The sequence below is a fragment of the Anomalospiza imberbis genome, chromosome 4 (assembly GCF_031753505.1).
Source record: "Anomalospiza imberbis isolate Cuckoo-Finch-1a 21T00152 chromosome 4, ASM3175350v1, whole genome shotgun sequence".
Classification (NCBI taxonomy): domain Eukaryota; kingdom Metazoa; phylum Chordata; class Aves; order Passeriformes; family Viduidae; genus Anomalospiza; species Anomalospiza imberbis.
In genome coordinates this window covers 51,563,418-51,590,509 of record NC_089684.1, presented here as the reverse complement: position 1 = coordinate 51,590,509, position 27,092 = coordinate 51,563,418, and the positions used below count along the sequence as shown (strand labels likewise).

At 42.2% G+C, this 27,092-nt stretch overlaps 1 protein-coding gene and 1 long non-coding RNA gene across 3 annotated transcripts in view; one reads left to right on the top strand and one right to left on the bottom strand.

Moving 5' to 3' along the window:
* FAM193A (family with sequence similarity 193 member A) overlaps positions 1–15,414 on the bottom strand; it is a 76,959-nt gene extending 61,545 nt beyond the window's left edge. The window contains exon 1 of one of the 2 annotated variants that reach the window (XM_068188512.1): positions 14,959–15,414. In XM_068188512.1, the coding sequence (XP_068044613.1) occupies positions 14,959–15,192 (234 nt within the window). In that variant the 5' untranslated portion in view covers positions 15,193–15,414. The remainder of the gene's footprint in view (positions 1–14,958) is intronic. The other variant, XM_068188513.1, reaches the window with a different exon arrangement.
* Positions 15,415–19,560: 4,146 nt separating this feature from the next.
* Positions 19,561–26,461, top strand: LOC137472959 (uncharacterized). The gene is made up of 3 exons (XR_010998531.1): positions 19,561–19,695; positions 22,578–22,674; positions 25,386–26,461. It is a non-coding gene; the product is annotated as an uncharacterized lncRNA (long non-coding RNA).
* Positions 26,462–27,092: the final 631 nt, after the last annotated feature.

The following is a 27,092-nucleotide window of genomic DNA, read 5'->3' as shown; positions in this document are numbered from 1 at the left end:
CCACCTCAAAAATCAATACTCCTATATTTGAAAACTCATGGAGGATGTCTTAGATAATCAGAAGCTTAGAGAAAGGTGAACTATTTAAACCCTTTATTTAAAAGAAAGGAACAACCTCACTCCTCTCAAAGAAACCCCAACCCTCCACCCAAAAAAAAATTTTTTAAAAACCCCAAAAACTGAGGGAGAAAAAAAGGATAGTGAAGGTAGAAACACCTGAGGAATAGATTGTCTTCAGTTCCCAGAAAAGTTAAATATGCCCAAACAATCTTTTCAAGCATTTAGATGATATGAAGAGAAGGAACAGCCACTTTGGTTATGTCAAACCAGTCAAATTTTCTTCAATGAAAGATATACTCAGGGGAGGAAGAATAAATGTCATTATTTACTTGATTAATGTCTTTGACAGCCTTAAGTACTGAAACTTTCTCATGACCAAATTAAATAGCAGGATCTTGACAACTACTATGAATTTCCAAATAGTTCTAAGTGACTATATGCAAAAGAGGAGTCAACAAGGTCAGACTGATGGAAAGAATGAATGCTACCTTGGGATGCATAGATTATGTGACATAGGACATAATCCTTTCACCTAATACTGCTCCATTAAGTCTCAGAGGAACAACTGCAACTCATTGTGAACACAGGTCTTGGAGCCAGACAGGAACAGCTGGAGAAAAGCCACAACAGAAGTGTCACCAGACACAGACAGTACTACCTGCCAGGAAAGGCTGAGAGAACTGGGGACATCAGAATACTGAGGAGAGAGGAAGAGTCAGTTCTCTCTACCCACAGCAAACAGAATAAGCAACAAAATGTTTGAATTGCAGCAAGGGAGGATTCTATGCAATAGAAAATTAACAGCAAAGTAGTTAAGAGTAAAAATAGGCTGCTTGGTGAGGGTGTGGAGTATCCATCAAATAGGTCATTTTAAGGGCAGATTAAACACACAAGTAACAAAAGCAGAATCAGTACTGTCTCCACCGGCCAGAAGACAGATGAAAATAAGCATGGAAAAAACCTTGAAGTTAAGACTTTAGAGCACTGATAAGAGATTCTGGAATATTACAATCAGCTTTGGTGTCAGATTTAAGGAGCTGGTTTACAAAGATGGCTGCTTGGATTTTTGTCTACTTCCTAGAGTGCAATTAAAAACCCCAAAACAACAATGGCAAAAAAAATTAAAAAAAAACCACAACATAAAACAATCTTAAAGAAAATAAATTGTATTCTTCAGACAAATAATCCACCTTTTAATATGTCTCAAGGTATATAATTACAAATACTAATGTGCTTTAATATTTTAAAAGAAGATTAAAAGCTCAAGAATTAGTGGAGTCTACCTGATATGATTCACAGAGGGAAAAAATAGGGCCAAAAAGCTCAACTGCCCTGGAAGCTACACAGCTCCTGATACACTGTGGTGGTCAGACTACCTGCCTGCTCACCAGTTACCCACACACGTGCTCTCTCACGAATGCTCAAATGAAAGAGTGATTAGGAAAATGGAAAAAGAAAAGACAGCCTAATTAGAAGGGTAAATCCACACAGTAGCAGTGGGACACAGACATCCTTTCTGTCTCTCCCACCCCTATTTACAGCAGTATAGTGGAGCTGTAAGCCTACCCAGTATAATTTCCAACTATCCAGGCCAACTAGCTCAGGAGGTCTGACCAAGAGGACTGGTTTTCCATAAAGAGGAGCCACCAAGATCCTTCCTGTTCAATAGTGTCAGTCAAATTTTGCTTAAGAGGAAAAGAATCCCAACAGCATATTGGAAGGGCAGGCACAACAGGTGTCAGAAAGACATTTTCCAGTAATCCTCTCATGCTTTAACAGCAGGGGTTTGTGCTCCACTGAACTCCAGTAAAGTCCACTAAGCAGAGACACCTATAAAAGAAATAATCATTGGATCCCACCACCTTTCTGATCACGTAGTAACATTCATTAATAGATTACTGCCATAGCTATGCAAACTCTCTCATGTCACAAACACCATCCTACACAATATGCATTTTGGTGAAAAAATTAAGACAAGGACAATTTCTGGTCATAAATGAAGTCTTAAAAGCATCAATAAAGGCAGCCCATTGCATCAACTATTTTTTGCTGATCATGAGTTTATACTAACACTAAAAAAACTTTGCCTGTAATTTTGAAAAGTTAAACTAATCAAGCACACTATACAAAGAATATATTTGTGGTAGAAGTGTCAGAGACAGGATAATGCAAGAAAAATTAAACAGTGAAGACTAACTTCCTGTTATAAAAAAGAAGGAAATACATGAGTAACAAAGAAACCATGGAAAAAAATTTTCCATCAGAAAAATTCATCCCCAACTTAGGAAAACAACTAAAATGTAAAAATACAATTATTTGGGAATTATTTTTTAATATTAGGGCAAAACCTCATATCCTGAGGGTTGGAGTGGGAGTGTTGATCTGCTGGAGGGCAGGAAGGCTCCACAGAGGGATCTGGACAGGCTGGATCAGTGGGATCAGTGGATCAAGGGTCTGAGGTTCAACAAGGCCAAGTGCCAGGTCCTGCCCCTGGGTCACAACAACCCCTGCAGTGCCACAGGCTGGGGCACAGTGGCTAGAAAGGGCCCCATGGAAAAGGACCTGGGGGTGCTGGTTGACAGTGGCTGAACATGAGCCAGGTGTGCCCAGGTGGCCAAGAAGGCCTGGATCAGCAGTGGTATGGCCAGCAGGACCAGGGCAGTGACTGCCACCCTCAGCACTGTTGAGGAGGCCTAACCTCGAGTCCTGGTGTTCAGTTCTCAGCAGTTCACTGCAAGGAAGTCACTGAGGTCCAGAAGAGGGACATGGAGCTGGTGAAGGGTCTAGAGGGTAAGTCCCATGAAGAGTGGCTGAGGGTGCTGGGGGTGTTTAGCCTGGAGAAAAGGAGGCTCAGGGGTGACGTTACTGTTTTCTGTAATTACCTGGCAAGAGGCTGTAGCCAGCTGAGTCTCTTCTCCCAGGCAACCAGCAACAGGACAAGTAGAAATGGCCTCAAGCTGTGCCAGAGGAGGTTTAGGTTGGACATTAGAAGGAATTTCTTTGTGAAAACAGTTGTTAAACATTGGAATGGACTGCCCATGGAAGTGCTGGAGTCACCATCCCTGAAGGTATTCAAGAAATGACTGGACATGGCACTCAGTGCTATGGTTTAGTTGACATGGTGGTGATCAGTCAAGGCTGGACTCCATGATCTCAGAGGTCTTTCCCAACTTAATAGGCATGTGATTCTGTATCCTCCATTTTGTAACATTGTACACTACTTATATGTTATTTCACCAAGTTAAGACTTCATCCTGATCATCAGCTTTTCCCATGTTGACTTTTTCAGGATTATCACAAATATAAACAGGGTTGGGAGTAAATTTCTTTGATTTCTTTTTTAGTGTTTTCAGTGCAAGGGAAGTCTAATACCAGTTAGGATCCTCTAGGCTTTAGCAGAGAACACACAGACTACCACGGACTTTTGCAGCTTAGCTGTCAAATCATCAGTAACACCTGAGAGGATGAGCCAATCTCACCAACAGGTAACACTATCAAGTGCAACCCACTGACTTCAGAGCTTGTTTCAAAACTGGCTTCACATTTAGATAAAGCTTCATTTCTGTGACCTTAGTTAAAAGCCACAAAGGCAAGCACACATTCAGACTTCTGTCTGAATGTTCTACTTAAAGAATAAATTACCACAGGCCATTTCTAGCAAGGTTTTAACAAATTTTTAGGGATCAGAAACCTTATACAATCCTTATACCTTACACAGAAACCTTATACCCTGAAACCTTATACAATCACTAGATTTTTCACCAGAATAAAAATGAAAACATAAGCTCAGAACTACTTTGAATATTGACAGAAGAAAGTTCCTCTTCATTTTTAAGATGCAGCCATGAAGTTTACAAAAAACATACAACAAGCAGTCTAAATAATACTCAATGTGTGACTGTCATAATTTCCGCATCATTCTGAAAAACAGTAAGCTAGGTCACCAATGACAGCACTTCTGAAACATGAAATAATAATTAATATTTAACTTAGTTACTATGCAATGTTTCTCAGTACAAAGTTCCATACCCTCCTACATAAGGTTTCAAATCTCTAACTAGTGTATACTGTAGAAGTTTGGCAGCCTGTTTTCCAGACAGAAAAGTAATTGTGGTTTTTTTTTTTTTCCTTTGAAAGCATAAGAATCTTTTTTGAAAGTTTTTTTTTATCTAAAAATTATGGAACTTTAACTTTGTCCACTTTTATTCTTGTGGTTCAGACTATTATGATGCTAAAAAACCCCAGCCTAGTCAGCTTCAGGCTGCTGCTGCAAGCTGTCTCAAATCACAGCAGACACCAGTACAATTCCCTGCAGACTCCCTGAAAAGAAGTGGAGAATGACAGTATAGTGAAGACGAATCTTGGGAGTAGCCAGGAAAAAAATGTGAAGATAAAATAAAGATGATCACACAGATAAAACTGCAAAGTTTCTTTGACAGTAAAGTTCTATCTTTTGCTGGATGACAAACTAAAACCGTAATTCATCTGAAGCCTATTCCAGTGAAGATCTGGGTTTCAACTACACATTAGCTACAGCCACATAGATAAGTTAAGGCCATTAAAACAAAATTGTGAAAAACTTCTAGTGAACCTCAGCTAACCACCATCTGTTGTGGCAGCAGCTTATTGAAGATAAGCAGCCTGGAAGCATTATGGCAATTAAGAAATCTTTTGGTCATTAACTCCACACCAATTAAACACTACAGGCTGGCAGAACCAGTACTGTGGCTCAGAACTGCTTTTTAAGGTGAACTCTTCTGTTCCCAATGATTGGTTTCACGATGAGACACAGTGTGGCAAAGAACCTTTAAACATTTACTCAGGTACTTCTTTGTCCATTGGTAGCCCACATATATGTGTACTCTCCTGCTCAAAAATAATTTCCATGCACACATACAAAGTATTTACCTCATTCCTACACTTACATAGCAACCTCTTTAACCCATATTCAAAAGCATCAGGTTTCAAAAAGCCTCAGAACATGCACACGCACAGTCTCACTCATGCATCTGTCCAAGAAAGTGTCTCTGGACTTGCATCACCATTAGTGTTATCCAAATTCAGAGTGTCATATCTATCTCAGTGAAATATTCCCTACAACACATTTGAAACGGTCAACTGTTGAGTTTAATATAGTTATAGAAAGAGGTTCCTTAACTTCCATTAATATTTATAAACTAACAAAAGACTGCCTACGACAACATGTTTCACTCAAGGCATTTTTATATTAATCTACCCATCTCAGTGGAAAAAAGCACCTAATAGTAGAAATAGCTGAACTACCTGCTCAGCCTCGAGAAGAAAAGAAGACAGAGTACATCTTATCAATGTCTATGAGCATCTGAGAGGAGGATGTCAAGCACATGGAACCAGGTTCTACTCAGTGGTGCCAGGCAATAGCACAAGAGGCAGGAGGTGAAAACTGATGCACAGGAAGTTCCACCTGAACATGGAAAAGAACTTGCTCACTATGCAGGTGACTGAGCCCTGGAACAGGCTGCACAGAGATGCTGTGGATTCTTCCTCACTGGAGATATTCAAGAACTGTCTGGAAACCATCTGGTGAAAGGTGCTCTAGGAAGACCCTACTGAAGCAGGCAGGTTAGACCAGATGACCCCACCACAGGTCCCATCCAACTGCAACAATTCTGTGTACAATTCAATGGTATAATCACCATCCTTTCTTCTGCTCTGAGAGCTGAAGTTTCTATTTCTGCAAACAGGGAAAGAAACAAACAAACAAACTCAAAAACACCCCACCCAAAAACCAGAAAATAAGCTTTGGCATTAAAAAAAAAATCCTAGTTTAAAACCTTAATTATTTTAGCCCCAAAATACAGAAGAAATCATAAAGTTTGCAGTGCCCACAGTCAGTGCACTGACTTCAACCACATCAACATACAGCTGTTTGTACTAGGTCTCTCTCTTTGAAAAAAAGCCTCGAAGTGAGAAGTGGGTGGCAGAGTGTATTCAAGTCTGGCACCCCTGCCTAAAGGCACATCTTTTGCTTCTAAGGAGCCATCATTGATGCAGTTTGACAGCACAAAGCTGAAAGCAGAACAGGAGTCAAGGTAGAGCCTTACAGCACTTCACAACACTACATGTACACTACGTTTAATACAGTTTCCAACATATTTCAACACTTACACTTATTACACATGATGAGATATCCCCTAATACACAGACTTTAGAGTCATGGCTTGCATTAATTAACAGACTGCTTTCAAGAAAATGATTCAGTTGACAGCCTTCTTTTTCTTCCCTCACTTTACAATCCTGGTATCATGACAGACATTCAAAACCTGAGGCACGTGACCAAAACTTCTCAGTCAAATTCAAAACACAAGTCTACATCATGCCATGCATAGCTAGTGCATTCAACAATCTTTCTTGAACTCACTTGTCCATTTCAAAAGGCCAAGCATATTTCAGGTACCATCAACAATGCTTACTCTTTCACAGTTTTCTCCCCTCGTTCACATTAATTCATCTCCTACTTCATCCAAGAGGAAAAAAGCCCACATTTTAGTCTTAATCTATCCCTCCAAAGACCCCAACCTCATTCACTACCCACAGACTTCTGTTAACTTACCAAACCTGTAACTGCCACCTGTTTCTTCTGACATATGAGGAGAATAAAAGCAGAGCAAAAAAGACCAGTCCCTGAGAAAGCAGTGTTTATCTACAAAAAAGGTGCTGCTTCAGGGTCTGTTCAGGTGCCAGTCTAGTTGGCAAATATCCATGTTCAGAGCTCCTGTATGATCGCTGGTGGGCAGAGCTCAACACTAACACTGAGCTATCCTGCACTAGCTCTGGCAGCAGCCAGCCCTGCCAGCACACAGCTGTGCCAAGCCCACCTGAGGGACAGGTTACTACCCTAAATCCAGATCATTTATTAGCTTAGCCAATTTTTGATAAAAGCAGGCTCAGGAGAAAGATGGTCCTAACACAACATGCCATATGCACTTCCCCCCTTCTCGATAGCTTTATGAGTGTAACAACTGAGATTCCCAATACTATAAAACCTCCTTCAGCTTCTGATGCTATAGAGAAACATGCCTACTACTCCACCCCTTACTTTCCAGTACCCTGAGGACTAACTTTAGGGGTTACTTCTGCTATGCCTGCAGATTTCCTAAAGGAGGTGAAACCTAAAGGAGGAAGTAAAAAGGTAACTACACAAAAATGGATCTCAATTAATTCACTGCTGTCCACACAAGTCTAAGTAGTAAAACCCTTTGAGTGGGCTTCAGTTGCCAATGTTTTTATTCCTAATTAATAAGATTACAAATAGTTACGAGTCCATGGAGCCCTTTACATTTTAAAATTACAACTACTGGATTTAATTACTACAGCTAACTTATCAATCATATATTATTTAATAAACAGATATCAATCACTAGAGTTTTATATTCTAGTGATGCATGCATATGTTAATAGCTCATGTCTACAGCACATGTACAGGTTTGTGACATAAACCAAACGCTGCCCAGTTTTCTACACAGTTTGGTCTTGCTTTAAGTAGAGAAGCTACTATTTCCAAAAAGAGCAACAACTGACAAGGAATCAAAGTGAGCAAAGCTAACATCGCAATGCAAGCCATGACTAAACAATCACTTTTGATATTGTAGGCATAATTAATATCTAGAAGAATAAAGATGGGCATCTGAAAATTTACATCTAGAACAGTGAAGCCCCCTGTGCTGCCAGCCAGACACTTCTACCCAGCCTGCTACCTTTCCCTGGAGAAGAGAAGAAACAGCTATTTAGAGCAGCAAACACTGCCCCAACAGCTGATCACATCCTCCATCTGTCTGCAGCTCAACACAGGCCACTGAACTGCTGCCAAAGCAGTTAAAGGAAAAAAAAAAAAAAAGCCAGCAGCTTTTTCCTACAAGCAACTGTCATCCATGAACCCTCCCAGAAATTAGTCCTCACCGCCTATTGTGGCTCCTCCTGGACCACAAGCAATTTACCTCCCACAGGCACATTCTAAGAGAAGGAGGAGATGAGCCCATAAGAGAAGCCCTCAAGTCCAGATGCCATAAGAGACAAGTTTGCTCAAGATCCAGGCAGTCCAGAGCACTGGACTTCAAAATAATTACATCTGTGACTTTGTAAAAACTTAATTATTTACCTGCATGACTGTGGTCTCATGTTTTTGAACATCCTTCACAAGTAAACACCTGTCAAAGCTACTACAAGCCAGTTCAACAGATTAGCGTGTGAAAGAAGGACTAATGTAAAGGACTACTGTGCAAGAGGACTTTGTGACCTTCCACAGTAAGTTACACTACAGAGGTACCTACAACCTATTGTGGCTTGTTCCTCTAGGACTGAGGAGAGACTATATATAGGAATATTTCATGGAAGCACACGGATTTTCTTCTGAAAAATGTACAATGAAGTAAATCTTTCATTTCCTCCTTATAAATTAGCAAAGTTACTCTTTAAGATATGACCCAAGGGGGCATGTATAATAACCTATTTGAGCTCCAACTATTTTTTTGTTTTTTTCAGAGGAAGAAACCATAACTGAGTGGGCAGGTAGAAGCTAAGCATGGCCTCCTACATAGGTTTTTCACCTTATCCAACTTCAGCACACAGCTTGTACCAAAATGTCTCCAGGCTCCCTTTAATAGAGAGTGGAGAGAGACAGCCCCTCTACAGAGTGGTGCAGAACAGTAACCTGCCTCTCAGGTGCCTGAGCAGGTTCTATCATTACTAGGAATTTTGAGATGGAGAGAATTATCTTTGTGGCTTTTGCAAAAGAAGGGGAGTTGATTATTTAAGAACATGGTTCAAGTTCTCACCCCAAGGAAGTTTTTCACCAGTCCAACATGAACAACTTCAGTTCAACAGCTTGGAAGAGGCTCACAGGCAGCTCCACTAATATTCCCCCTAAAATCCACTTTGCAGAACAGTGCCTGGACTAACTTCTGCATCACTAAAGAGCCGTACATCCGCTACTATAAAAAGTAAATAACAAGAGAATATTTAGGAAAAAAAATTTACCTCAGACATATCTTTGATAGTATTTCTGGAGTGTTTCCTCACAGGTGAGGAGGTGAAGGTCAATAATGTCATAGGCTGCCTTGAATTTTTACAACACAAAATTAAATAATTGTTGTATCAAAAAAAGAAAAAAAGGCATATTTATTCTACTGCATTCTCAGAAAAGCCTCATTTTGGGCAGTTCTTGTAATACCATTAAGAGTAACATCATAAATGTCATTTCCCTGTTGAACTCCTCATTTGCAGCAAAGAAGGAACTGAACTGCAGTATTCTTCAAGACATTTAACTCAAATATTTCATTATGTTTAATTATCCTAGGAAAATTCCACATATGGAATATTCTTTCTCAAAACAGACCAGTCCACAGCTACCTTAGTCACTATTAAATTAAAAAAAAAATACCACAAGAAAGGAAAACGTAGGGCCTGTTTCCATTACCTTAATAAAAGGGGATATATGACCTCCTTTCCCAGTAGTGAAGGAGCTCCAATAAATATTAAACATTCTTTGATTACTCAGATCCATACAAACTTAGCACATGCATGAAGTCTTGTACATCCTAAGCAAAGCAAGCCTATTTCCCAGTTATTTCTCCAAATCACTTCTCCACAATACGTCTTTAGTAGGTTTGGATTTGTTCAGGACCACCCTTGCTAATACACATATCAAAGCCTGAACATTAGGCTCCAAGCACCACCAAACTGAATTTCCACATCCACTCAGTTCTCCTTGCCAGGAAGAAGAGAGGCTCAGAAGAGAGGCTGACTGGATCTCTCACTGTAAAGGAGAAAGGATCCAAAGACTCCCCCTAAGATGAGGTACCACTACAATAGGATAAACGTCATAACCAAGAAAATAATGTAATATTACACGCTTACATAAAACTTCAGGTACTCTCTGGGGTCAAAAAACTTGCAGGACAAAAACCCTGAATATTCTCATCAATATACACCTACTTCAGGACTAACTTTTCAAACTAATCTAGTTCAAAATTAAATCAACAAGGTTTTGTTTCCACAGTCAGGAAACAAAAGGCAGGAGAGGAAGGGAGTCACTATGCTTTTCAGAGTAAAAACTCTCTCTCAATCTCTCACATTTTGCAACCAATACAGCAAGGGGAAAAACAAAATCCTCTGCCTCCACACCTGGAATCAAATGTCTCCTAACAAAGCCAAAGGAGGATCCTTAGCTGATACGGATTAGACACTCCTGAACCAGATGCCATTTTTTTCAGACACACTTTTGCTATGTTTCAGTTAACAATTCACAACCAATTATTGTCATTATCACTTGACCATGATTTTGCAGGTGCAGGAGGTGAGGGAGAAATGGAATGTTCAGGGACTGGATATACATCAAGGTCATGAGTACACACAGGCACACACTTCCCAGGAGCAGCATTATGAGATCTGACCCAATCACTGGTACATGTGCCTCTGCTCTCAGGTCTGTTAGCAGAAAAATGCCTGAACTGAGCATGGGAAGACGCTATGAAAGAGCTAATAATGTGAATGTTATGCAACCACTAAGCTTGTTTTAAAGTTTGAAATGTTCTGTTTAGATTCTGCTTCTAAATTAGCAAGTTAACTCAACCATACCATCTAAAGCAAATCCTAATAGTTTTATCCCATTCTGTCTCATTTTATTATAAGAAGCAGAGCATAAGCTCTTCAGGGCAGGCACTGCATGTCTATTACCAAAAAAAAAACCAAAAAAACAAAAAAACAAAAAAAAAACAAAAAAAAACCCACCAAAAAACTACCTTTAGTCAGAGAAGAAATCTACTACCTGACTGTCACAAAGGCTTGTTTTTCTTCAAGTCAGTGTTTATAAGCACTGGCTGCCTCAGCCTGAGGAGCAGAGGTTATAATACTGTTTTATTAATTGGAGTTTATCTAGTTTACCTGAGCTTTGACAAAAAATGGCCAGAAGTTTGCTTTTGGAGAGGAGGAGGCCCTACATAAAAGCACAAAAGCTAGCTATTTGCTGAACTTCCGAGCTCCTGACAAAGCTCCTCTTCTGAGTGTTTGAATCATGGAAGGGGAAGAGAGAAAAGGGAAAATCTGAAATCACAAATCAAACACAGATATCACTAAAACACAATGAGCTACAAAGCTGCGGAAGAAATCAGCAATGTACATTCTGCCATGTATAGAATCTCTGTTTAAAAAGCAGTACCCCATAATAAAAAAATAGTCTGTTGAAGTATTTTATGAAATGCTAAAACAGCTCTCAAATGTAAGATTCAATACATTACTACATTTGACATGCAATACTTTGAAAAATTCAAGTGAGAGAATTGTAAAATGGCTACTTAATTATTCCTTTTAATAACACAAGATTGGTCAGGCCTGTAACAAAAAGTATTTCTGTAGCTGATCAGCTACTGACACAGCACTCTTCACTCCAAAATACCTGAACATACTAATGAACAGCCAATTTTGCTATAGTATATGTATGAATTATGCAGTGGTTGCTAGATATAATCAAATGCCTCTCACAACATCAATAATCCAAGTGTCCGTCAAAAATTTATAGGATCAAATTAAGAAAGCCTGATACAATGCATCACTGAATTAAAACCCAAAACAGAACAGAGAGCAAGATCTATTTCTATAAATACACATACTGAAAAGAAAAAAAATCCTGGAGAAGTCCTGCAGCAGCACTGGACAACTAAATGTCTCGGTTTCCAGTTCCAGTTAAAGTTGACACAGTTACAGGTTTCCAAAACTGAGACTCCCTTTCACTGATACACTGCCAAAGCACCCTTAGTTTCACTAGCACTCCAAAACATCTGACAGTGCTTCAGAGGACAAATTCAGATGCTATAAATCATGTGCATGGAATAACATACCTTCCAGGAAGATCCCGTTAGGAGTTGCCCACTCGCATCCCAGAACAAGACTTAGCATGTACTCTAATGCAGAACTTAGCCTACAGTCTTAAAAAGACCTCCTGATAAGATGTATAAAAACCTCAATTCAAATTCATTTGTTAGCTCTAACAGGGTTAGCTAGAATTTCAATACTGGCACATGAGCTTTTAGTCTGAACCATAAATACATTCATTTTTAAACTACAGTCAACCTGTTTTATAAAGCAGGTTCAAAGCATACATTATTCTGAATTGTGGTGTTATATTTTAGTTAAATGGTATGCTCTGTCTCACCCCTCGAAAATGATTATTGACACACAAGAATGTGGACCACACACAGGATTATTCATTTAACATCCTGTTTCATTCTGTCTTTTAGAAAAGTTTTGGAAGAATCACCTAACAGAACACAATTAGAAGGATGTGCCCACCCCACCCAGAATAGCTGCCCTAAAACCAGTTAAGTGACAAAAGCTGGAAACTACATGAGAGCAATGAGAGCATGAGAACAAGTAGAATACACTATGCTGTGCAGCAAACACTAAATTTGTGGGGGGCTGGTGATTATATTTCAAATCTTTTCAATAATTAAATATTTAAGTTTTTAATATTTAAGTATTTAATATTTAAGTTCAGCGGAGAACAGGTTGATGATTTCTCTTACCCACCAAAGGGAACTTCATATTATTCTGGGTAAGATGAAAGTAAAGCAAGTCTGGTTACTACTTTATAACTATTAGTGTGTTGCTTACTCTCCATCCAGCCAAAACAAATATTGCACCTAATTTAAAAGTGATCTGTCCTGTAAAATACAATTTTCTTTCTCAAATTCATCCAAAAAACATCTGCTAGTGTTTCACTCAAAAGACCAAGTCTTGTTTTGACCATGTACCTTAAACTATCACGTTTTTACATACCATTAAGGTGATCCTATTTTCACATCAGCAAGAGTCATGCAATGATGCTTTAAGATTTCACCTTTGCAACAAGATTATCAGCAAATTTTTAAGTACTGGCAATTTTCATGTCACAACCATTGGAAAGCTATTGAAAGTGTCAAAAAGAAGTCATTGAAACCAGTATGGAGTAAGCAACACCAACTTTAAAGAAGCATAATGGGGTATAAGGATTTACCTATCCTCAAAACCTCATTCTAATATGCTTACTGTTTGATTGATCAAGGTCTCTGTTGCAGATGTATTCTAGTTTAACTAACTAATCTGCTTGTTTAGCTGACTTGACTCCCCACTTGCCTATCAGTCTTCAGAACCACATGTATCACACTACAAAGGGAAATGGAAACATTTGACAACTCGCATGCATATGTTAGAGCAGAGACAGAAAAAGACCAATTAAGACAAAGTCACAAATGCATTAAGTCGCATGCTGTGTACACTTACAGAAGTACAAATAACATGTAAGCAAATATAATACACAGATGTATTCTCCCAAAAATTTAGTGCTGAAACACAGTACTTAATTTTCAAGACATGACATACTTTCAGAGAGACTGAGAAATGTTATTTGGAACTACCTAGTCTGAAAGAAATAAAGAACATGAAGTAGGTAGACTAGCAATGATTTTAGCTTTTAAGATAAATTTCAGAAAGATCCCATACAGTCTGATGAGAACCAAAGTTCTAGACTACACATAACCACAAGCCACAAACATCAAAATATTGGGGGCAGTGGAGCCACATCAATATCCCATTCTGAGCATCACTATGCTGCTGCTTTTAATTCCCTTGGCATGATGATGTTTAACAATACCTACGAACCTGTGCCTGTAAAGGCTTGTGATCTAAGATATAAAACAAAACAAGATGCATCTTCTTGGTACAGGTTTAGCTAGAACAGTGTTGAGTGATGATTTGCAAAGCTGCAAATAAAAACCTGCACACCTCTTTGCCATTAGACCCATCATTCTTCTGGATACCCAAGTCACATATAGGCTACTGTCCCAAAAGGAAATGATGCATGAAATTAAGTGTCAGATTAGGACAGACATACAGAAACAGTTAATCTAAAGTATGGGAGCCAAGTATGAAAGCGCATGAACCCATGCTTTAAAGAGAGGGGGGAAAAAAGTCAACCTAGAATCACCAGATTGATTGTTGACCCAGCAAAATACATGGGCACAAAACTACATGGAGAACAAAATAAATCCATTTGTTATAGCATGATATTTCAGACATGCTACATCACAAAAGCCAATTCTTTCAGTTCCCTTCCACGTGCTCAACAACTTCATGAGAGCAAGAGGAAACGGAGCAGGTGGTATGACATGCACATGGAAGTCTGAAGATGCTGTCAGCAGGAAATGCTGCTGTAAATATAATACCTGAACACAAGCTCTGTGTTGATAACAAAAAACTTGTGGTAACCTTCACAAGAGAAAGGAAGAGAAATGAAAAGAAATTAATGTCTTTGCTCTTTTGCTACTTGAGCCAATAGGACACCTTTATAAGGGCTTAATCCTTGAGTATTTTTTCTTGGAAAAAAAAAAAAATCAGTTAAACTACATCATCGGCTCCCAGTAAATTTCACCATAATATGAAATAATATAACATATCTGAATTAATCCAAGGCACCAGCCTGCCAACCACAGTCCAAGCTACAATGAACCTCCTATGCTTAATAACGAAGTTGGCTACTGCAAAAAGGGCGTAATGGAGGTGTCTTTTCGCTTTCTCAAGGCCTGCCCGCCTATTTCTTTCAGCTCCTCCATTAAGGTGAGACCCCGCGGATGGGGACGCCGAAGCTGATTTCAGGACAAGCCCCAGGACGACACGGCCCCGCGCAGGCGGCGCGGCCCTTCCCCCACAAAGGGTGGGGAGCCGAGGACGCTGCCCAGCCCCACCGCCCCCTCCCGCAGCGCCGGGGCCCAGCCCCGAGACCCCCGGCGGGGCCCGAGCGGGCCGGGGGCACGGGGGATGCCGCGGCGCGGCCCCCTGGCTGCCGGCGCGGGTGTGCGATGTCACCGCGCCCGCCCCGGCCCCGCTCACCTCGCCGTGTCCCGCCGCGGCCCCGGCGCCGCCCGGGGCTCCGCTGCCGCCGCCCGGAGCTGTCAGCAGGGCGCCCACCGCGCCCGGCGGGGCGGGGGCCGCTGCCGCCGCACCCCCGGCCTTGCCCAGCCCGCCGGTGCCGCCGCTGGGTCCCGGCCCGCCGGTGCTGCCGAGGCCGCCGCCCCGCTTGTTCTTCCGGCGCTTCGCTCCGCGCTTGGCGTCGGCCGGACTCATGGTGCTGACACCCGGGCACGGGAGGAGGGAGCGCCGGGGAGGAGGAGGAGGTGGGGGGAAGGGGCGCGGGGTCGCGCCAAGCGCCCGGGGCTGGCGAGGCCGGGCGGGGCCGGAGCTTCCCGGGCGGCGCGGGCGAAGTGGGGCTGTCACGGCCACGGGGACTCGCTCGGCCCCGGCGCCGCTGGGCAGAGTTACCGTCCAATATGGCGGACACAAGGGGAAAGTGATCCCCCTTTACGTTGGGGGGCTCCCCCTCGGCGCTGACGGGAACCGGCCGCGCTCGGCACGCTGGGAGGCGTAGTTCCGCGCCTCGCCGTAACCTGGCACCTGTACTGGCATTGGACTATAGTTCCCAGCGTGCGTCGCGATGCCCGCCTGGGCGCGGCGGATGAGCTCATCCGTCCCCGCGACGGCTGCTGGGAGTTGTAGTCCCCCGGTCTGCCGTTTGCCGCGCCGGCCAGCGTTGCCACCCCGGTCAAGGGACTACAGCGCCGCCCAAGAGCCATGTGACTCCTTAAAGGGGCCGCAGCGTTCGGAGATGAGGCGTGAGGGCATGTTTTAGGCAAATCTCCGCGTTAGGGGCCGCAGCTCACCTGCCGTGCCGACATAACACTGCCCTTGAGTGTCCATGTGTGACCATCCCTCAGAGCAACCCAGGCACCACCGTCCTCAAATCCCGCGCAAGGCAGGCTGAAAATGGAGGTTACACCACGCGCACTGGGGCCGAGGGCACTGCCTGAGTCACCAGCCCTGCAAGCGTTCAATAAATGTGCAGATGTGGTGCTTCACAATGGTTTCGTGGCTTGCCACATGGTCTAGTGGTGGGCTTGGCAGAGCTGGGTTAATGGTTGGACTCGCTGGTCTCAGAGGTCTTTAAGAACCTGAAAGATTCCATGTTGTTCCATGTTGTTCCTCACAGTGCACAGTCACATGCAAGCCCAGGAAAGGTGCAATGCTGTAGCTCTGCTCTTTGACGCATCTGAGTGGCGTGATGCAAAAACTATAGATGTGAGCGCATTAAAACTGGTGATAACTTATGGGATCATGGAATCCATTACGCTGGAAAAGACCTCTGAGATCGAGTCCAACCTATGACCAAACACCACCATGGCACTGAGTGCCACGTCCATTCTTTCCTTAAACACCTCCAGGGATGTGACTCCATCACCTCCCTGGGCAGCCCATTCCAATATCTAATCACCCTTTCTGTGAAGAAATTCATCCTAATGTCCAACCTAAAGCTCCCCCGGTGCAGATTAAGACTGTGTCCTCTTATCCTGTCATTTTCCTAGGAGAAGAAGCCAACCCCCACGTGGCTACCACCTCCTTCCCTGTAGCAGGGATCGATAAGGTCACCTCAAGCCTCCTTTTCTCCAGGCTCAACATCCCCAGCTCCCTCAGCTGCTCCTCATCAGACGTGTGCTCCAGAGCCTCCACCAGCTCCACCGCCCTTCTCTGGATGCAACAAAATGCTTTAATTTTGGGTGGTGTAATGCAAAAATCATAGGTATGAGCACACCTAGTGATTAGGGTGGTCTAAAATCACTTTTGCAGCATTAAAATTGTGACGGCATTAAGTGGTTGTGATGGTGGGCCAGAGGATAGTTCAGGAGCACCGGCATATTTGCCTTTTATTCACCATTGACCATACACTCTTAAAAGATCGTGGGAAAGACAGCCTCAGGAGTTTTGGGAGAGCAATGGAAGAAGGCCAGCAGAAGCTGCCATCCGCACTGAAGCTGTTCCAGGCTTAGTTTGCCTCAGTACACATAGAGGAGCTTTGCTTTTACGTGCAGACAGCTGTGAAACCAGGAGAACACGTTTGTTCATTCTAGTAGATGGAAAGGGTTTTTTGTGGCAGGGCCCTGGTCTTCATAAATGCGTTGAATACTCAGCACACACAGCCCTACATAAACAGCAAATAGCGGTGGCAAGAGTAGCTGTGTACCCATAAGCATACACAGCCTTTTGCCACAAACAAATAAATTCCAGACCCTGAAGTACAAATTTGAAGTTGACTTATCTTCGTAATATATGGCATTATTTTCAGAGTTAGCATCTTTCACTTGAAATGCTGACACAGTCTTATATAGGGCTGTCTTTATCTTCCTTTCCAAATTGTATTTTCACTTGAACCCTCTTCATTTAACTCCATGCTTCTGAAAGAAAGATTATAGCTCTGTCAGTCTCTCTATCCCCTATGTATTACAGATAAAAAGCATTATTATGAGAAACTATTATAGTAAAATCACTCAACCATACAGGAGCTAAAGTAATGCTACTTATTCTGACATCATAGTATTTAATTCTGATAATCTTATTGCAGAAACAGTTCTTTCCTTTTACACTTCAGAAAATAAGGGACATCCTGATGATTTTTTTTTTTTATTCCAGCTTTCAATATTGAAATTCACAGTGCAGGACAGTGAGTTTTTATAAACTGTACAGGCCAGGGTCTTTTTTTAAACCTGCAGGTAAATACTCAGGGAAATGAAGCACTCTTAGAGGTTTGCACTGAATTTAGCTACCACTTACAATTAGCTGCTGAGCCAATAGGTTGTTTTAGAAATGAACTTGCTGCTTTGATGGTGGATTTGAATGTTTGTATGGACCAGAACAAAAGGCAGAGGAAATTAATTTGACTGCTGTGGAGACCTATGACTATGTTTCTTGTCCTTACTTGAATTATGTTACTGATAACATTCCATCTCATCCCTAAGAAAATAAACTCAGTCATTTGAACAAACTAATTTACCTCATTGTTAATCTAAAGCATGACATGGCATTTCAAAACCCTTTTGGGGGAAAAATTATATATACTCTGAGAATTTTTCACATTTTCCAGGAATGACATATATAAAAACTCGCTGCATAAACAGTGCAGATCACTGCAGGTCTTTCCCATACTCTTCCTTTGAGCCAATCCAATTTCAGCAGCATTGTAATTTTCCCTGTGAGCCATTAAGTCAATAAAAAGCTGAATAGAGAGCTCAGGTCACAGTTACCTTTGAGTTCTGCCTTCAGGATGTCAGGGTGGCTGGAAAAACTCAATATGGTTTTACCACCTCACTGGAATATTTGTACTGGTCTCCTGTTGCACGCAGAATGATGTAAGGACTCTATACACTGAACTACTGTTATAACCTCAACTAAAAATTAAGAGACCTGTTAGTCATTACATTTTCTGAAATAATAGTGTCTGTGCCAGAGAGGTTAAAATTTATAGTTTTTTTTTAGTTTTAAGGGGTTGTTAATGATGCATATAGTTCCCAAATTTGCAGGTGCTACTTGATGACATTGGTAACAGACTGAACTCAAAGGAGCAACTCACACACAAGGCAATGCCATGGGAGTTTAAAGCACATCCAGGTTTTTTGGGACTCTTCTAGCCTCTGTTGTACCAGCTGTGATGCTTCCAGTTAATTTCTGGCAAATTGAAGTCCCCAATAAGGATAGGGGCAGTTGGCTTGGAGGTGTCCCTTAGTTCCTCAAAGACTTATTTGTCAGCATCATCATCCTGGCTGTAGGTCTATAGCTGACTCCCACAGTGACATCCACATTATTTGTTTGCCACTTGATTGTAATCCAGAGGCTCTCTACTGTACCATCACCAACTGTGAGCTCCATATATTCTAACCCTTCTGTTCCATACAGTGCCACCCCTCTGCCTCTTCTGCCCTGCCTTTCCCTCCTGAAGAGCCTAGAAGCATCCAAAATGGCACTCCAGTAACAGGACTCATCCCACCAGACCGGGCCAAAGCTTCAAGCTCCCTGGCTTTGTTCCTTATTAATTGCCTTGTTAATTAGTGTAAAAACATTTCAGGCTTGGTACATTGTAGCCAATACCTTGTAAAGAAGATGAAGGGTTCCCATTAGTGCTCTTCTCCTCAAGTTTTTGGCACACAGTGCCACTGCTCCTCACAGGTGAGCCTGGTTTTATCCCTTTCCCCCTTCCAAGCTAGTTTGAAGCTCTGTCAAGGAGCCCCCCGAGCTCCTGTGCTACAGCTCTTTCCTCCCTCTGGGACAGGTGCATTGCATCAGTGGTCAGTAGACCAGGTGTTAAGTAGAACATCTCATGGTCAACAAACTCAACATTTTTCCAATTACACCCGTCTTGGAGCCACATATTGACCTGATGGATCTGCCTAACAGTATTATTTCTTGTAACTGGAAGGATCAAGGGAATCAGCACATGTACTCCCTATCCCTCTGCCAGTTGTTCCAGGGCCCTGAAGTCTCTTTGGATTGCCCTCAGACTTCTCTTTGTTACTACATTACTGCCAGCTCAAACAACCCAGAGCAGATAGTAATCAGAGAGCCTTACTAGGCTGCAGAATTTTCCAGTAATACCCCTTGCCCAAGCCCCTGGGAGACAGCAGAATTCTGTGTGAGTTGGGTCCAGTCTGGACAACTTCAGCAACAGGCACTAATTTGTCTTTGCTGTCCAAAAAGCTGCCATTTTAACAGAAGTTCATTTTCCTCTACAGGAGAGTGAACACGCAGGTGGGTAGCTATAGGAAAGGATGTATTTACACATAGGTGTGCAGCATCACAGCATATATGTACACTGACTGCCTTTTAATCCCCTTACCTGCAGTTCTCACCCCCAATTCCAGAGTATCTCAGCTCCTTTCACATACAATGGATATTGACAGCAAACTCCTGGATGGCCATGGAGTCTAGGCACTCCCTGCTTTTCAAAGAAAGTAAATGTTCTCTGGGTGAGGTTATTGATTTATTTGCTTTGGATGAGAGAGTTTCTGGTTGCTTGGTGGGACTAAACTGAAGAATAATGAAAGCAGCATCATTCTTCTAGCAAGGTTTTCTATAAGGCAAAAGACTGCAGGTTTTTCTTTAGATGGCCAAAATTAGTTTCACCCAATCTCCTCTGGAATTTGTTTCACAGCCAGATGCCTCAGCTGAGAAGACTCTGTCTAATGCTGAAGAGGTTTAGAGCAAAATAAAAGGAATCTCATATGCTGGATGATTTCAGGAGCCTTATGACCCCTTTGACTTTATGGTTCTTGGATTTTTTCCTGGACAACCATCTGGTCCTTGAACTATGTGTTTTTTAAAGCCATAAGGACAGAGGTCTTGCAGAAGGACTTACTCAAGGGCATCTACCATGAGAACAGTATCCCAGGGGAACCTTGACTTGGTGCTTGCTGTAGCTGGGAAGATGTGTGATTCCTGGCTTCTTGTTCTCAGTGCCTGTGCTGAAAGACTCATGTGTTGTGCTGAACTTATAAACAATAAATGTAGAAGCAAAAAAGCAAGAGAATATTTTTTTCTCTCCAAATAACAGTAAAAAACTGAATGAAGGTCAGTTTCTTACAATGGGAAGGCTAGAACATACATTTCTACTGAACTGATCTTAATTCAGCAACTTTTTTCCAAACATTACTTTGATTCTCATTTTTTCCCCATTTAGAGAAGACTCTTTCAGCCTATTTTGTAGAATGCCTTTTTAAACATAACCTGCATTGTGTAAAGAATTACCTAATTCTGGCCACTGAAATATGGGTTATGTCATGTAATGTTGCTTCTCTGCCAGCTGGCATTTTACATAATGAAATTCATTGCCTTTTCTGCATTAAAAAGCAACCTTGCTGTCCCCTTGTTGCCCCTTGTGAAACAAAGAAACATTTTGCACATCAGTACTAAGACAGGAGGTAAGACTGCACTGGTTCCAGCTTTTCCTAACTAGAGCACGAGGTTATCCCTGAGTGAGGGAAAGGCTGTGTCTGCAGGTTACTGGCACACAGCTGGAGGATGTCCTCCTACCAGCAGTTCCAACAGCAGCTCAAAATGAAGCAGAGCAGCTTGGACAATGTGCCCTCAGATGCTTTCAAACCCTTGAAATAAAGTCTACAGGGAATGATGTTTAGTCTCACAGCTAGCATTTGGGAAGAAAATCCAATTTCCACCTTTCAGAATAGGTGTTAACCTAGACATTCAGAGCTTTGATGGCGTGCTGGGGGACAGAAGAGGATATTTTCATAGTGTGATCTTCTCTATTCACAGAGTCCCTGCGCAGGAAGAAAATACAGCAGCAGTTTCCTTGCTCACAGTTTCCAGTCCTGTCTGCCCAGCCCAGCCAGCTCCCTGCCTTCAGGAGCCCGGGCTCTCTGCTCCCTCTGAAGGCCACACTCACCAGGGATGTTCAATTTCCCTGCCTTTTCCTCTCACTAACCCTTAAAATGAAGCATTGGCAGCCATTCACTGAGAGGTCTCCCAGCATTTTTGGTTGGTTCTGCATGTCAGGTTCAAATTATTCCAAGAGTCTTCCTCCTGTTTCCAGCTACTGCTTTATAACAAGGTTTGGGGCTCTTTTGACCCTTTAATTTCACCTTTTAAAAGATGCCAAATCCATCCATCAGTTTTAATCCAGAGTCTGACAGCTGAAAGATCAGAACCTGCCTCCTGGCAGCCGTTAGCACCTACAAGCACATGTCCAATTTCTTTGTGAGTTGTACCAAAAGAAACATGTTCTGCTTTTGCACTCTTTTCATCTGGAGCTTTTTAACATTATCAAAATGAACAATGCAAGTTATGAATCTTTCTTACTGTTTATCTTTCTGCTTTGGCTTTTAAATTTATGATCACGGGGGAAAAAAAGAGTATCCCGTTGCTCTTCTGTCAGCTGTTTCTTCAATAATTTATTTTTCCCTGTCACTGAATTGTCATTTTAGTAGTAGATATCTTCATAACATGAAGAGACAGAGCTCATGGATTACCCAAGTTTCCACCCTATGTCTAAGAAACCCAACAGAGAAAAATGAAAAAATTTCCTGATTGCCTCTGTTCATCTCTGAGCAATCAAGTTCATGAATTTTAATTGACATTTGTAAAGTAGTTGAACCCAGAGTAACAGTGAGGGGGTTTATGGGTTCACATCATCTTTCTTAATGTCAGGAGAGAGAAAGTCCTAGATAGAACATCTCCACACCAGCAAGACCCTGGGGAGTTAACAGCAGTCTCAGTCAGCATCTTTTGTCCATCCTGACACAACAAGGTGGAGAACTGGGCCTTAGGATGCTCTAGGTGCAGCTTTTAAGTCTGGATAAACCAAGTTTACCAGACCACCTTCAACATAATTCTTAAAATTTCACTTATTATTGGTGCTCCCTAGTCAGTTTCTGGATGATAATGTTTTCCAGAAGACAACCCTAAAAATGCCAAGTAACAGAGGACATGTGGTCACGTGGCGCTGTTTGTTATGGCACTGGTTTTTATGGTGCCCTGTTCAAACAGAGTAGCAGGAACTTGGGTGAAGCTGATAATCCTGTGTTTCCTGTTCTCTTCCCCAGGTCTTTGGCAGTCGCCTTTTCTGAGCAGAGTCTGAGACAGAAGAGATCCATCTAAAGCCTCTATCTCCTTTACAGGAATGGAGTCAAACCCCTGTGAGCTTGTCATCTTTGCACCCTAAGCTGTGATGCAGACACTGACCACCAAACCATGATGCTTCAGCTACCTGACACAGTGGAGGACACAGCAACAAAACTAAGCTTTGCTGCTTTCACCCTGACACAAGGTTAACCTGGTTCACACAGTACCACACAGCGGACAGATCCCATGTTTGGAGTGGGGGTTTTGGCTGCAAAAGAACATAAAAGTTTAAGCACTAGAAACCAAAAGAAGCTAGGAAACTAATTTCTACAAGCTGTTTACAGCTGTAGTGGGCAAAGGAAACCAAACCAATGCTACCACCGTGTCTCAGTGACCCAATTAAGAATTTTTTAATCTACCAATCACTTTCAGTCCCATTTGACAGAGGCAGCAATCCCACAGATATGCCATTCTATGAGTTTTAGGCAGATACTAGCTTTCACATCCTAGGGTAGTCTCACCAAGGGAAAAACACTTCCAGTCCCTTTTCAGGAAGGCAAGAACTCACTGGCCAATCAGCCCATGTCATCACAGCTTAAAAGATGCTGCCTCTTGCCTGGCCAGGCAGAGGGGAAATGAGAGAGCTGGGAAGGACAGGGAAGGACTGTGAAGACAGAGTCCAACCCCATGGAAAACTTCATTTCCACCCTTCATAGAGCAGCCTATTTCCATGGAGACTGAGATTTAGAGGTGGCCTTGCAGAGACTTCTCCAGACATGGGGTGTTGGGGGCTAATTTTGGTTCAAGATCAAAGATACCAAAACCAGCTGTGAAATTCCAGACCAAATTTCTTACCATAATAAGCATCTGTACTTCAACCTAAATGTTTGCTGACATTATTGCAACTGACTGGGTTTGCCCCTACATTGTTGAATCATTTTCATCTTGTCTCCTAAAGTCCAAACCTGGTCTTTTAATCCTCAGAAAATGAACAATTAATATAATTATGTGTTCCAAAGAGATGCCAAGCACCAAAAATCTCATAGCAGCAAGTATAAATATGTCTGGATTTCAGCTGCAGGTCCTTTAAGAGTTACCTGTTATTCTAACCAATTCACATCATTTGCAAAGTGGGGCTTTTTGCTGGATTGATAAGCAGTTCTCTGTAAACAACCATTTCATGGCATTTATATGAATACAGGGTGCCGTAATTCTCAGCTTCTCTCATCCCAGCAAGAGAAATTATTCAAGGAAATACCCCAAAGGGCAACTCACATTTGGATAAGGCTGGCATCACTCCAAGAGTGTGAGATTGCTAGAGAAAGGGAATTTACTTGAGGAAGAATGATAATATAGCATTATTTACCAGCTAAGAGCTATTCCTGCAGGGAGTGGAACATCATCTGCCTTGGTATCAGAGGAAACTGAGGTTGTTCCACATCTCAGCCCCAGATTTAATAAACACTGACATGTTTGCACAGTAGGACTTGCAAGAGGCATTTCTGTAAGTGCAAGGAAGCAGTTTGTGCATTAGCAAGGCTGGCAGAGGCATTTTCTGTGCCTCTTCAGTATCAGAGGTGTCAAGTGCACTATCAAAAGCTTCAGCAGAAATGGGCTTTTTAATGTACACTGTTTCAGGGCACAAACCATTAGCAAAAGGTTACAGTTGTTGGGTTTTGGGGATTTTGCTGGATTATCTATTGATCTATTAATTAATTAATTTATTTTGAAGTAGTAGAAATTTCATGTGAACTGACTTGTACATTACAGAAAGAGGAACATTTAGCACACATATTTGAGCATACCACTATTTTTAATCTCAGAGAGAAACCAGGACTTTTAAAGCATCAACTTTCAGAGAGTGCCTTGTACCATCAACCATGTACCATTTGTTTGTGAAAAGGGTGAAACAAGGAAAGATTGGGCATTGCAAACATTGCACCTCACACAGCCCTACCAGTTACAGTGAACATCAACACTCAGCATGTAAACACAGCTGGGGCACACAAGCAGCTCCTTCCTTCCTTCCTTCCTTCCTTCCTTCCTTCCTTCCTTCCTTCCTTCCTTCCTTCCTTCCTTCCTTCCTTCCTTCCTTCCTTCCTTCCTTCCTTCCTTCCTTCCTTCCTTCCTTCCTTCCTTCCTTCCTTCCTTCCTTCCTTCCTTCCTTCCTTCCTTCCTTCCTTCCTTCCTTCCTTCCTTCCTTCCTTCCTTCCTTCCTTCCTTCCTTCCTTCCTTCCTTCCTTCCTTCCTTCCTTCCTTCCTTCCTTCCTTCCTTCCTTCCTTCCTTCCTTCCTTCCTTCCTTCCTTCCTTCCTTCCTTCCTTCCTTCCTTCCTTCCTTCCTTCCTTCCTTCCTTCCTTCCTTCCTTCCTTCCTTCCTTCCTTCCTTCCTTCCTCCCTCCCTCCCTCCCTCCCTCCCTCCCTCCCTTCCCTCCCTTCCCTCCCTTCCCTCCCTCCCTTCCCTCCCTTCCCTCCCTTCCCTCCCTCCCTTCCCTTCCTTCCCTCCCTTCCTTCCCTCCCTCCTTCCCTCCCTCCTTCCCTCCTTCCCTCCTCTTGCTCCTTTCTCTTCTGCACAAGACCTTTTCCCACTTGTTTTAAATCCCTCCAGGATGTTACCCAAATTCTTCAGAACAACAGTGAGAAGCCCTGCAACTTTAAATAATCAGAAATCATTTTTCAAGCATAAATTCTTCCCATCCTGGCTAATTGAGTCAAGGCTGACTGAGAAATGATAAATTTCCTTTTCCCCCTTTTCAAATGTCTACGTTATTGTCGATAATTCATGCCAACTGAAGTCAAGGGATACAGGCTATAGTTGGGTTTGGTTATGATAACTTTATTTACATTTATTTCTATCACATTTCAGCTTCCACAGGCCAAATAACAGCTCACTGTCTTCGGCTAATGAAGCACTTCCAGTCATCTCATTCCAAATTAAAAATATGGCATTGCTGTTGTGCCAGATAAGACATGGGTGTACTTTCCTAATTCTCTTATTTCTTGGTGACTAAATTGGAAACAGACTGAACAAAGACATATTTCATTACGTGTCTGCAAATAAATGACATATAAAACCACTACATCATATGCTTAAGTAAAATAACTTGCTGCTGTGAGAAATACTCTCTGCTAAAAATTTACTTGAATATCCTGCACTTCTCAAAGAAGGATTACCGCTCTACATTTCAAGCAATTTTATTTTCTTCAAAGTGCAAAAGAAAAAAAAGTGGAAAAATGTTTTAATTTAAGAGTGTGTGGTAGCCAAATGCATTGTAGATGAAAATAATGGATAATAACTCAAATCCAGAAGGGGCAGCAGATTCATCCTGAATTAATTCTAAAGCTTTGTCAAAGAGAGCAATTCATTTTTGGCAGCTTGAAAGCTTAGAAAGCTGGTAGGGGAAGGGCTGCCAGAAATGTGTTTCTTGGAAGGAGACTTTCTCCTGAGGATAGCCTTTAGAAATTGATCTAACCTGGGTTACCCACAGGTACTGCTTGCGCTCTGGTTTAGGAAGTACAGGATGGTGAAGTTTCCTTTCTGCCCAATGCCCTCCATGATTCCCACCCTCTATTTAACCTCCTTGGGTTCAGTTTCCCAAGTTTTAAATGGAAATAAAACGAATGGTGCAAATCTTCTTTCTGAGTCTATCTGGCATGATATCTTACTGCAAGAACCATATAAATCCCATCTATAAAGTAGATTGATCTGTAAAAAATCTGCCATAGTTGAACTGAACCCTCATTTTCCCTTAAAAAACACAACACTAACATCATATAAAAAGTCAGTGGAATTACACTGGCATAGAAAAAAATCACTGACCATTTTTTAAGTTCTGCATAAAATTGGAAAATGCTTCCCCTGGTACTGTTAAACTGCAAGAAGTCTCATCTTCTTGGCCTAGTTAGCATGGGTGAGTTTTTACAGTGTTTTCCTCCTGTTATCCTTGTTATGAAGGAAGCACAGCAGATGTGGAAGATGTACCCCAAAAAAAGGCCAGGAAACTTGACCTCGCAGAGCTGCAAGTCAGGAAGAGCTAGGACTTGGGCAGGGAGAGCAGGTGAGTGTCCCACGAGTGTCACAAGAAGAGAGGTAGTGACTGCAGGCCACCAGGAAGACATGGATTTTTTGATGTTTCTGGGACTTCAGCTGTGGTGAGGGTCTCCTGAAAAGCCTCCAGCAAGCTTCTTTGGCAGCCAAGAGGGGAAGGGGTGAGGGTGTGTCAACAGAAACCAGGAGAAGATGGTACAGAAAATGCAGCTCAAACAGAAGAGCAAACGACAGAGGGGACTGGGGAAAATGTTGAGGTTTTGAGTCACCCTTTCTTTCACTGTGTCATGCCCATGTGCAAAATCAGCTCAGGACCAAAGCACCTTTGCAGGTCTGTGCACTACAGTTAAGTGTTGTGGCAATCTGAAAATGCCCCACTGCAATACATGTGAGCTCATCCATGTTCCCTCAGCACAAGGGATGAAACCTCTTTCTTAAAAAAAAAAAAGTATTTTCTTAAAAATTGTTCCTTAGGGTACATACAAGCTACTGTGACCTCCTGCTCTTTCTCAGCCAGTCCAGGCA